Raw genomic sequence first — 13,041 nt, forward strand, 5'->3', positions numbered from 1 at the left:
TGAGGCACACAACTCTTGACAAGTAGCAAGGCCTCGGCAACAGGGTAAGCAAATGTAACCCACTCCAGGGCATGTACACCTCCAGGTTCATAGGAGCTTCGAAAAACCCATAAGTGAATGACACGTTTGGAAGAAAATAACTTTAGTAAGAACTTTGAACATATGCAACAACACACAATATTCACTTAATAATATTGGGCCCAAAGTTAAAGAAAAAATGGATGATCCCTTTGCTTTTATTTAAAGTAAAGTAGGGGGTTTGGTCAATGTCGAGTCTTTCAGGGTGTACAGAAAGAAAATATTACCACGAGCATGCTGGTGGTAAAGGGTGGTAGGGTTTGATCTTCAAAACGGGCGGCTCTTCATTAATCTCGCGTCATCAAGTCTGAACATCCATGGAAGATGACTTGCACTCCCAGCTCTACCTTATAATCATCTGGGACTGCTTGGTTTTCTTGGTTTCTAAAATTCACCAATCTGGGGGAGTCTCTTATTTGGAGTGTCAACCTGACTTCCACGTGGTTTTGTGGACTTCTCTTGTTTTTAATGTCTCAGGAGATTAGGCGAATGTGTTTGCTATCCCTTTCCATCGATGTAACCCTTAAGAGATATTTTTACATATTTTGTTGGTTTTTGAGGGTTTTGATGAATTATCATACAAGAAAAAGCATTTAAAACACAACAGAGGGCTTAGCTTGAGTGTCCCTAGCACCATACCCTCCAAAATAAAATTTCTGGTTTCCATAATAAAATGACATTTCACTCAAAATCAAAATATCAAATAATAATACAAAATGAATCGAAACGTTTTGTTAACCCTCTTTACCCAGTGGGTTACACAAAGTTCCAATTTCTCATAGTAGAAATGAGCCGTATCCAATCGCTGTTCACGACAATTGCTGATAGTTTCTATGCTGCCTCACATGTTGTGTTAACGGGATGACATTTTGAATGTGTTGTGTTCCTTCAATGATGTCATAGCTCACAGAGGAAACAAGCCAGATGGGTCAGCTTTGAGAATACATTTATCGAGTTCTCCTGCACGTGGTATATATTGCAACATATATGCTTAGTTGTGGCGAGGAATACTAGACGTTCTGTGCTTGATTGAAAAAAAAAAGTGGTCTTTGAGAATACCTTTCAAGGATGAGCGGCCCAAGTTCCTCGGAAGTCCTTTGGGGATAGCCGGGAAGACCTCGCACTTGTTGGCATTCAGGTTGCCGTGGTGAGCGTCAGCCTGGCGGGCGGAGGGCCTCGCTAGCTTGTGCTAGTCAGCTGCCTCCCGTTTTGCCGCGCTCTCTGACTTTTTTTTTTCGTTAATTCCATCAGCCTCGCTTTATTCAACCACTTTTTGTCGTTTCCGCGCTCCGGTTGTTAACATATCTTTCGAATGGAAACAACTTTTGCATTCGGCGTTGCTTTTCCCCTGCTTCAAATTTAAAGCGCTTTACCACGAGCGTCACTGTCGGTGCTATGGAAACGTGGCTGCCATGACAACGACAAGATTTGACGCTCTTGTCAATCCTAGCAGCACCTTTCGTTTGTCTGGGAGGATAGAGGAGAGGGATGGGCGCCACCAGGCTGTACTTGCCCAGGACATAGCACTGGAAATTGTGCCCCCTACGCAGCACCGGTCCATGCGTTCATGGGGCCCTAAGCAAAATTAGATTTGGGGCCCCCTATTACTTGATCATTTGCATGCCTACTAGAACTCATTCCATGTTCTAATCCAGGGATTGGCTCCTATTTGGAGTCAAGGGCCGAATGTGACACAATATACTTTTTACTCTTTAAATCGATTAGTTTCATCAAATTGGTTTTAAATCGGCCACAATTAGAGCAAAATAGTATATTAGGTCCCTGTTTTAAGCACTTCATCTGTTGTTTACTTATTACTGTAGTTTTTTTTTTAGATTTTTTTTTTAGTCAAGTCATGTTTATTTGTGACGCCCTTAATCACAAAGAACCTCAAAGGGCTGCACAGACCGAAAACCATTACAAACTACTATTATGACGCCATTCCCCGATCTAAAACCTGCATGAGGGCAAGGAAAAACTCAAAACCTCAACATGATTTAGTATTTCTGAAGTCAGATTTTTATTGGAGTTCTGTAGTGCTTTGGAGTGTTTCTGTAGTTTTTTTTTTTTTTTTTACTATTTCTGAAGTTCTTTTTTGTAGTATTTTGTAGTACTTTAGTTGTATTTTGAAAGTAGTTTTTTGTTGATATATATCTAATATTTTCATAGAATTTTTGTTGTATTAGAGTAGTTTTATGATTATAGAATTTCTGTAGTATTACTGTAGTATTCATTTTTTTTTAGCAATTTTGTCTCTCTGTTCTATTTTGAAGTATTTCCATACAAGAATTTTTGTATTTCTGTAGTATTTTTGGAGTAGTGTTACTGCAGTTTTTTTGTAGTATCGCTCTAGGTGTAATTGGAAGTATTTCTGTTGTAAACCTCTTGTAGTATTTTTGTATTAATATTTTTCTATTAGTTATTTATATTATAGGTTTATGTGCTGGTAATTTTTAGTATTTCAATAGAAGTATAATTGATGTATTTCCAAAGCAGTATTTTAGTAGCATTTTTATCGTATTTTTGTCATATTGCTTTAGTATTTTTGTATTACTACTGTAGTTGTCTTTTTGTAGTATTTTTGGAGTAAATAATTCTGTATTAGTATTTTTGTAGTAATTCTATACTATTTTTTTATTTTCAGAATGAAAGCAAAATAATATGAAGTCTGTCTTTAAGCACTACATTTTATATTTAGTTTTGTTGTTACTTTGTAGTATTTTTGTTGCATTTCTGTTGAAGTATTTTTGAGTGGACACACAAAGTGACGATGGGGACAATGTTGGCCTCCAAAATTTTAACCACTCCTTGGGGCTTCCTAGTTTTTGAGGGGCCCTAATTAGCTCGCTTATGCCTTGGGCTGGCGCTGCCCCTATGACCGTAGTGGTTAAGGGGTACACCCCCAACCACAATTTCTGCATGAAAAGTGTACTTCAACATACGTCTACTGTGTATTTTTATCACGTGTAGGTTCGGGACCGATGTAAATAACTGTTGGCCTGGAGAGGGATGGGCGCCAATGGGCTGTACTTGCACAAGACACACCACAGAAAACGGTGCCCCTATGACTCTAGTGGTTAAGAAGCACCCCCAAATTCAACCCAAGCATCCTAAAATATAGAGCACTTTTAAAACTCTACTTTCCTTAATAAAGTACAGGAATGAATGATATGATTAAAAAAAACGCTAGCTAAAAAACAAAAGTGAAACAAAATAAAAATGTAAAAAATCCAGCGTCGGAAATACTCTACTACCTTGAAACGGTTTGGTCAATTTGATTTCTAGCACCGCTATCCCACCTTCCCCGTTCCTCTTTCGCTCGGCTAGTGTCACTTGTGGCATAGTGGATACTCCGGGTTATTACGGTGAGAGTAGGTTATTATGGAAGCCCAAGAGCGAATAGGAACATTCAATTGATAAAAACGGCCTTTCAAAAAAAAATCCTCAAGCAAAATATGTTGATAAAAAGTTAGGATAATTGAATGTTACGTGATATATCACTAAGTAAAATAAAAAATAAAGTTTAACCAGCCAGACACTGGTGTGCTCAGCACCCCCAAAGCTCTGAAACCTAAAATCATCCCTGATCTTAATAAATACATGAGCCATCATCCATCCATCCATTCATTCATTAGCTGCACTGCTTATCCTCAGTAGGGTCACGGGGGTGCTGGAGCCCATCCCAGCCATTTTAAGTCAGTGGGCAGGGGACACTATAAACTGGTTGCCAGCCAGTTGCAGGGCACATAGAGACAGACAATTCACACCTAGGGACAATTTGAACTGGCCAATTAACCTGGCATGCATGTTTTTGGAATGTGGGAGGAAACCAGAGTGCCCAGAGGAAACCCAAGCAGGGAGAACACGCAAACTCCACACGGGGAGTTTGCGGTAGCTGGACTTGCACCCTGAACCTCTGCACCGTGAGGCTGCACGCTAACCATCCATCCGCTGTGCCGCCAAGAACTATCATACTAATGTAAATTTTTCTAAATACTCACAGGTTGAGGGAATCACATTTACTTTACATAGTGGAATCTATAAATGGTAGTTGCCGCCATGCTTGTCTGGCATCTTGTTGCTACGGGGTGCTCATTTGGCACTGGTTTTCATTTGCAATAGACAATACTGTGCCCTCTAGTGGTCAAATAAGACACTTTTAAATTGATTTAGGTGTGTCACTTCACATTTGTTAACACTTTATTACATAGTTAGCAGATATACTACTACTACCCCACGCTAGGTTTTTACCCATTTATTTCCAAGAGTACACTCACCCATACAGAAGAAGCATGGGACTTGACAATCATACCTTCTATTCAACACCTTATACTGTTATTCTTGAAGAGGAGCGGGGAGGGTTCGAGAGCAGTGCTAGGAATCAAATGATCTGAAAAATGTAAAGGCGGTTAAGTATTTACAACTATCATTTTGCATCATATTTAAACCTATCATTCTCTTTGCTGAGAAAAATAATTTCAAAAATGCTATAATTGTTGGGGGGGAGTTTGGGTTCAATTTGGAGGTGTTTGAGTGCACCCCAAACGGGCTGATTATGACTCACAGCAAGACAATGTAGAATAAAAACAAAGAAAGTGTGTGTAAACATGTTTGTTTTATTTACCAGAGAAATGACACAATTATTTTAGCATATTTTTTAGTTCTTTCCCCACTTGCAGTGTTGCTTACTATACATAACAAGGCGGTATTTAGCAGACTTTGAATAATCTACAGATGGTTTTACTCTGTAGCAGAAACTGTCACAATTATTTGAATTTGCAACAAACACGTCAGGGTGTCAGTTCCTACTGTTTTCGAATACTCTGCATGCACACCCGTCGCTATCGGTGGGCCATAGAGGGTCTATATTTGAATGCAATGATTTAAAATAATACAATGTCCAAACATGACAATTTATGATGATTCAACTTTTTGTAATCGCATAAAATACTCAGACACTTGACATACATTTGGTCAAACATTCAGTTTAAAACACAAAATCACCAGAATGGTCCTACAATAAACATATTTCAATACAGTGAATACATGTGGCATATTTCCTGGACTACAAGGCGCACCTATAAACTCCAATTTGGCCAGAAAAATGAAAGTGCGCTTTATAAGCCAGTGCAGAATATGGTGGAGAAGATTGGTAATGCATACAGTAATTATAAGTATGCGTTGTCTGAAGTGTTATGGTAATATTTGTGCAATCGTTAAAGGTCTCTTAACTAAAATTGCAAAACATTGTATACCGCAGGAATTGAGTAGTGGCAGTGAGAGCGCCAACAATTTACCACTAGTCCACCAGGGACACAACAATAGGGCATTAGAGCTTATCTTATAATCACACTATTTTCATGGTGACAGAAACACTGATTTGCATAGTGCATTCTGATTAAACAGTCTCCTCTTCATCAACGAATGTTAGAAAAAAAAAACATAAGTCTTTCGACAAAATGCTGTACAGGCTCTTTTACGTACCAAGACATAGTAACTGAATCATTATCGATGCGTAGGTGAAGAATAAGAGAGAATGAGGTAGAGCGCTCGTCTTGGGACCAAGAGATCACAGGTTCGAATACCGGCTCCTCCGGGTCACATGTCGAAGTGTCCTTGGGTAAGACACTGAACCCCAAATGCCCCCAAAAAGCAGGTTGGCGCCTTGCATGGCTGCACGGCCGCTATTGGTGTGTGAGTGTGTGTGAATGGGTAAATGTTAAGCACATTGTAAAGCGCTTTGGTAAGTCTTTATTGACTTGAAAAGCGCTATATAAATGCAGATCATTTCATTTATCCTATCAGAATGCATAACAAAATGCACTTAGCAAATCACCGCAAGCAAAAATAGTGTGATTAGATGAGCTCCAATGCCTTTAATATGCGATTTGTACCACTTGTCGTCCATTGGTAAAGTGTCAGACTCTCCCCACCACTACTCAGGTTTGATACCAAGTACATTTGGTGACTGATCCATCTTTGCATTGAAAATGCACACCGGCGCTCTTACTGTAATCTCAATTTCAAGCACCTTACATATGAAATAAATATGACAAGACTGTTCTTTGGGGGTGCGCCTTATAGTGCAGACAATACATTAATGTTTCTTTGTGTGCTCAAACACTTACTGGAATATTTCCTGACATTTCGCTTAAACAATGTATTAAAAAAAAAATCCTACATCTACACAGAACTTTGAAGTGAGAAGTTAGAGTAGGGGTCTCCAACCTTTTTCAAGCTTAGAGCTACCTTTTGTTACTAATTAGCGCAATGGGCACCCAATTCGATATACATTTCTAAAATAACTTCTCATTACTATGCTGTTACTATGTTATTACCAGGTGAAGCAGGGTTAGGTAGACTCTGTCAACCACTAAAAAAAATCGCTTTACTAGAAAATCACAATGACCCAGCACTGGTGAGCTATTTTCAGGACAGGTCCCCAGGCACCTCAACTGTGCCTTAGTGTCCGTGGACAAACGGTTCGAGACTCCTTAAGGTGGCCAACCCAGTCCTCAAGAGCCGCATGTCCTGCATGTTTTGGAGGTTTCTCTTCTCCAACTCGGGTAATGCAAATCTTAAGCTTGTTAGCAAGCTGTGTGGAAGCGTGATAATGACCCAGGTGATTGAACTTACCTGTATTTAAGCAGAGAAACTCCAAAAACATGCAGGACAGACGGCTCTTAAAGACCGGGTTGGCCAGCCCTGAAATTGTCGAGTAATTAGCCGTTTTGGTAAACATTGAAAGCTTTTATTTGATGGGCAAAGGGCTTCGTTATCCTTCCACTAGATCTCTTAATAATTCCCAAGATTGAGCTGAAATTCGAAAACGGCTCTTATATTAAAATACAACTGTAGCAGGAATGAAGTTGTGGTCCGTCATGCAGCGATTGCACTAACCCATGCATTTTAACCGCTTTCTCATGGCAAGTCGAGCAGATTGTTCTTAGCATAAAATTCCTCTGTGATCCGGTACACTTCGGAAATAAGCGGCACGGCTTCCCCCAGGACGGCCACCACTTTCTCGGGGGGCCCCACGTTCATCACCTCGAAGAAGGCAGTGCGACCAGGGAGCACGCAAAAGGCAAAGCCCGCCGCCTTGCGCACCACCCACGGATGGTGTTTTGCCAGGGATTCGTTGTAGGCTTCGGTGCACATGACAGACGTTTTGCTGTCCTCGGTGCTGAGCCTCAGGCGTTCCAGGAAGAGTTCCAGCCACCTGAGCGCCCGATGCAGCCTCAGGAGAGTCCGACTGCCAGATTCAGGATGGCTGCCTCGTTTGTCAAGGTCCACCAGTCCGTTGTCCAGCTCGTATTGGACCATGGACTGCACGGTCTTGTAGTGAGTGTTTGCGTCTTCTTTGAGCAAATTCTCCAGGATATTTATCTTGTTGATTGCATCCTTTGAAATGAAGCCAAAGACCGATCCCAAGCTGTTCAAAAAGCTGGTAAAGGTACGCAAAGTCAGTGTCAGAGCAGAGTCAATTATTCCACAAGGGCACACCTTCATGTCATATTAGTTGCCTAACTTTGTTTAATTGCTTACTGCAAAAAAAACAAAGCTTGGTGCAGTGGTCCGCAACCTTTTTTGCTGATTTAATGTTTTTTTGCATTATTAAAAGTAACAATAATGACATCAATAATACAAATAATAAGCTCAAATTCACAGAGTAATCACTAGACTACTAGAAATCTAGATGACATAGGAAAAGGCCTTAGATTTTATTTCATCAAACTATTTTTTACTCACCGTACCACATTTTACAATGTTATTTTGGCTGAACTCTTTTCCATAATGCTCCATCTCAACGTTGTACAACCTGGCACTGAGCAAAAATAATGTGATGATGAGATAAAATCTTTCGTCATATACGTTCTCAGTATCCTAGGTCCTGGGATTCTGATCCATCTCTGTTGCATTCTGGGTTTGATTTCCATTTCATCCAATGCTGAGCAAACGAGGTTAGCGGTATTTGTCAACTGATCAATCGTTGCTCAATTACGGTGGTATACTATCGTAAAACCTCTGTAAAACATGCACCCAAATGTTAGCGGGTTTTTTTCACGGTGAAAACAATTTGTGTACAGACGCTCTCCTACTTACGAACGAGATAAGTTCCGGATGATCGTTTGTAAGTTGCTTCAGTGCTTTATTTTTTATGTTTAAGGTTTATATAAGTAACCTGTATTGTTTTGTACTTTAAAATAAACATTTAATAAAATAAAATGCTCTATAAAGATAATCAAAGTTAAGTTTAACTTACTTTTGGAAGTTGAGTTTTGAGAGTTGGGCGACTTCCTCCCCCGTGGTAAAAAAGTGGCCGAAAAAAAGCAATCCGACCATTTTCTCAACCGCATCAAGCTATCTTATTCCACTTTCACTTCAAAAGAAATGGCTTGCCTCTTCTTTACACTCCACACCAATTGAATGGATGCACGAAATATTAAAAGTTCTTCGCACGCAGGAGCTACAGTATAGTATGTTTACACACCGAAGAGGAAGCCGGATTTCTTCTATGGGGTGGATGCTGGGTGAGCTCTCACACCGCCACACGCTGGAAGTGGTGGAAAGAAGCACTACAGTAATGTCCTGTACTTGGGAGAAGGTGCACTCAATACAAAATCTAACTTACAGCAATGTCTGGATATTTTCCGACATCCTGAAAAAAAAGTTCGGATGTACCGTTATTCGTAACCCGGATTTTCTCAAGTAGGGGAGCGTCTGTACACAAATAAATACCGTAGAGGCATTGATTTTCTTTCTGTACAGCCCAGTACCAGTCTGCGGCGCACGGTTTCCGACCAATGGTTAACGCATAATACCATTTAACACAAAGTCTTGGCCATGGACTAAAAAAGGCGTAACAGAAGACATAAAAGCGCCACGCATGCTCAAACTAAAAATGTGCAGTAACAAACAACTAATAAAGTGAAGAAAAAGAATAATGAACAAAACAGGCCCGCAGTACTTTACAAGATAAACTCTGTACTAGTCAGTGTAACATTTTCAAGAATGAAGAATAAAAGTACAGTGGGAACCACGATTTACGATGATTTACAATCAAGAAGTCAGAATAAAAGGAACGCACGTCTACATTTCAATAAATAGAGCGTCCTGCTCCTGAAAATGGAAACTAAACTTTGAACGTGGTAAAACCATTTCAACAAGTCTTTACTATTTCCAACGCACCGAATTAAGTACGGCTTGCTGAGGAAAAACACATACATTAAACTTTTGTCAGGGATATTTTCAACCCAGGGCAGCGCAGCGGAGCAGTGGTTAGCGCGTGTGTGGCACAATTCTCAGGTCATGAGATCAAACCTCCTGTGCGGAGTTTGCATGTTCTCCCTGTGCTTACGTGGGTTTCCTCCGGGCACTCCGGTTTCCTCTCATATTCCAAAAACATACATGTCAGGTTAATTGGCCGGTCCAAATTGTCCCTAGGTGTGAATGAGCGAGCGAGTTGTCTGTCCCTGTGAGCCCTGCGATTGGTTGGAAACCAGTTCAGGGTGTCCCCTGCCCACTGCCCGAAGACAGCTGAGATGGGCTCCAGCACCCCCGCGACCTTACTGAGGATAAGCGGTGCAGATAATGGATGGATGGATTTTCAACCCGAAAATTGGAAGGGTTGTAAATTTAAAAAGAAAATACCGACTCTCTGGATTCAAGACACAATCTTCAGTATGGATTCACATCATTCTTTGGAAATCTACAGTGGCCACAAATAGCCGCAAACAAGCTTAGCGGGTTGTAAAAAACAACAAGGTGTGCGAGTTCCAACTTACTTTATAAGACCACGCCAGCCAGACACGTAGTTTTCCAGAATAACAGCTTTATCCGGAGACAAACACACCTTGAATGTGCTCAGAACCTCGTCGAAACAGAACTTTTGATCATCTAAGGTTGCTGAATCGGCCATGGTGGGAAGGGTGTCAAGTTCAGTATTTCCAAACCTTCGTCAAAACCAGACAGCAAAAGGGATTAGAAAAAACAACAGGGAAAAACTTGTGTGAAAGAATCATCTTTCCAAGTAAAATTCTATCGTCCCGCTCGATACATGTGATTAGTTCATTTGTGTTAATATTTTGAGGAAAAAAAAAAGTGGAAAAATAACATTCTGAAGGAGCAGCATAATATTACATAGGGCTAATTTTAGGTAATGCAAAGAAATAAATAATTGCAAAATATCATTTTAGGCTTTAAAACGCAAAAAAATTTGAAATGTCCCAAGTGGTAAAAGTAAAGTTCAAATCACCTTAACATTGGGCAATGCCACAAGTATTTGATGCTCTAATCAGAGGTAGGTAGAGTAGCCCAAAATTGTACTCAAGTAAAAGTACTGTTACTTCAGAACAATATTACTCCTCCAAATACTTACCTGAGTAAAAGTAAAAAAGTACTTGTTGAAAAAATTACTCAAGCACTGAGTAACTATATCTATTGATTTTTTTCAAACTAACAAATCAGATACAATTTTTAGAGTCCATCCAATCAACAAAAAAATACATTTAATTTAAAAGTAGATTAAAATAATCAATGTAAATTTAAGTGCTTTAATTAACAATAACATAAAAAAAAAAAAAGCATTTTTGATCTGTTTCATCCATAAGTAACGCGAAAGTTAAATATGGTCACGTGACGAGGCGGCTACGTTTGATTGGTTAAACGTGGTTGAGCCCGGCGGAGTTCTGCATCTAAATGAATGCGCCTTAGCGGAGACAGACAGACGCGTACTTACGTGGAGGGGATTTATTAAGTAACGAAGTAACGAACTCAACCTTGCTTAATGTAGCGGCGTAAAAGTACTGTTTTTTTTCTTCACAAGTTTACTCAAGTAAAAGTATAGGGATTTTAAAAAAAACTCCTAGAAGTTCAACATTTCCCAAAACTTACTTAAGTGAATGTAATAGTAGTAGATGTACTCTGTTACAAACCACCTCTGGCTGTAATACGTTTTACTTTTCAATAGACTTTCTTTACAGCACGGCGGAGCAGTGGTTAGTGGGTGTGCGGCACAGTTCTGAGGTCATGAGATCGAACCTCCTGTTTGGAGTTTGCATGTTATCCCCGTGCTTGCGTGGGTTTCCTCCCACATTCCAAAAACATGTGTGTCAGGTTGATTGACCGATCCAAATTGTCCCTAGGTGTGAATGAGCGAGTGAATTGTCTGTCTCTGTGTGCCCTGCGACTGGCTGGCAACTAGTTCAGGGTGTCCCCTGCCCTCTGCCCGAAGACAGCTGAGATGGGCTCCAGCACCCCCGCAACCCTACTGAGGATAAGCGGTACAGATAATGGATGGACTTTCTCTATTTCACTTTCTGATGGTTTTGTATGATACGGATTATACATTTGTTGTTTAAAAAAAAGTTTCTAATCAAATAAATCCACATGGATTCTGCGTCAGATGACAGCAAGCACAATTCTAAAAAAACAAAAAAACAAAAACAATGCACTATTGTTGACACTTAGGCTAGACTCTAAGCCAGGGGTGTCAAACTCATTTTAACTTGGGGGCCACACGATAGAACAAACATTTTCTCTGGGGCCGGACTAGTGGATTAGAGAGAAAGATAAAGAGAGGCAGAGAAAAAAAGAGGGTGGGAGAAAGAAAGAGAAAGGTAGAAAAAGAGAGAAAAAAAGAGAGGGGGGGAGAAAGCGAGACAAAGAAATAAATCAAAAAAGAAATAGAAAGAGGGGAGAGAAAAGAGAAGGAGAGAAGGGGAGAAAGAGATGGGGAAGAAAAAGAGAAAGAGAGAAAAGAGAGAGAAAATGAAAAAAGGAAGAGAAAGCAAAATAAGGGGAAAATACAGAGAGAAAGAGGGACAAAGAGAAAAAGAGAGACAGGCAGCGTGAAAGAGAGAGATAGAGAGTGAGTGAAAAAGGGAGGAAGAGAGAGCGAGAGAGAGAAAGAAAAAAATATAAGTACAGCGTTTGTAACAGGAACCTGGCTTTGGCAACACCAAGTGGACATATTTCAACCTGCAACTCGTTTTTCTCTACTGCTTCTCTCAGCATTTTCGCGGGCCGGAATAAAACCCTTAGCAGGCCTGATCCGGCCCGCGGGCTGCCTGTTTGACACCCCTGACAGTCTTTGGCCTTTTTTTCTCTTTAACCTATTTATTACATGTTTATTCTGGAGTGCCATGTATAATCTCGTTGCATACAATGTTTCACAACGTTGATAGCAATGACAACAAACACAATACAATTCAATTAAAATTTAGGAATCCAAGCACTAAATTATAAATAAATTTGCCGACCTGTCATTCTTTTATCTTATTTGTGTCTTATCCTGGAAGAGGGATTACCTCATGGTGCGGTCCCTTTTTAAGGTTTCTTCATTTTTCTCAGGTTGAGGTTCTTGAGTTTTTCTTTGCCCTCATGTAGGTTTTAGATCAGGGGATGGTGTCATAATAGTCTGTGGTTTGCAATAATCTGTGGTCTGTGCAGCCCTTTGAGACTCCTTGTGATCAAGGGCGTCGCAAATAAACATGACTTGACTTAATCTATTACGTGTTTATCCTGGAGTGCCATGTCCAATCTCGTTACAAACAAGTTTCATCACGTTCTTGTCAATGGAAATAAGGGCAATTCTTTTTTAAAAAGAAAGAAAAATATACGAGATGCATCAATACTGAAATAATGATACTATTCAACTTTAAAAAATAAAAGTGAACGTTTTATCCGTCTACCTGAACTCTTGTCGCCTATCTGCCAAACTGTTTGCACACGCATCTCGTTTCATTCCACGGAAAACGTATTTCATTGCGAAAATGTCCAAATGAGCTGTTTAGTGCTATTCATGCTACCCAATGGTTACGTATAAACACATATATAATAAATGCTAAACACAAGTTTATTTGCATTACCATCCAATCAAACAAAACACTTACCTGCCAACCTAATTTTAAGCTTGTTTCCGGGTTGGATTCCCACAGCGCAGACTCGAGACATATAATACCG

General features: G+C 40.0%; 1 protein-coding gene across 1 annotated transcript; it reads right to left on the reverse strand.

Moving 5' to 3' along the window:
- Window positions 1–6,050: 6,050 nt before the first annotated feature.
- Window positions 6,051–13,041, reverse strand: cptp (ceramide-1-phosphate transfer protein). The gene is made up of 3 exons (XM_088330942.1): window positions 12,972–13,041; window positions 9,864–10,031; window positions 6,051–7,522 (listed from the first exon to the last, which is right to left on the reverse strand). Exons 2-3 carry the CDS (start codon window positions 9,995–9,997, stop codon window positions 7,000–7,002), a joined length of 657 nt encoding a protein of 218 aa, XP_088187068.1. The 5' UTR covers window positions 9,998–10,031; window positions 12,972–13,041; the 3' UTR covers window positions 6,051–6,999.

This window comes from Urocampus carinirostris, chromosome 3 (genome assembly GCF_059441175.1).
Source record: "Urocampus carinirostris isolate Australia breed hairy pipefish chromosome 3, RoL_Ucar_1.0, whole genome shotgun sequence".
Classification (NCBI taxonomy): Eukaryota; Metazoa; Chordata; class Actinopteri; order Syngnathiformes; family Syngnathidae; genus Urocampus; species Urocampus carinirostris.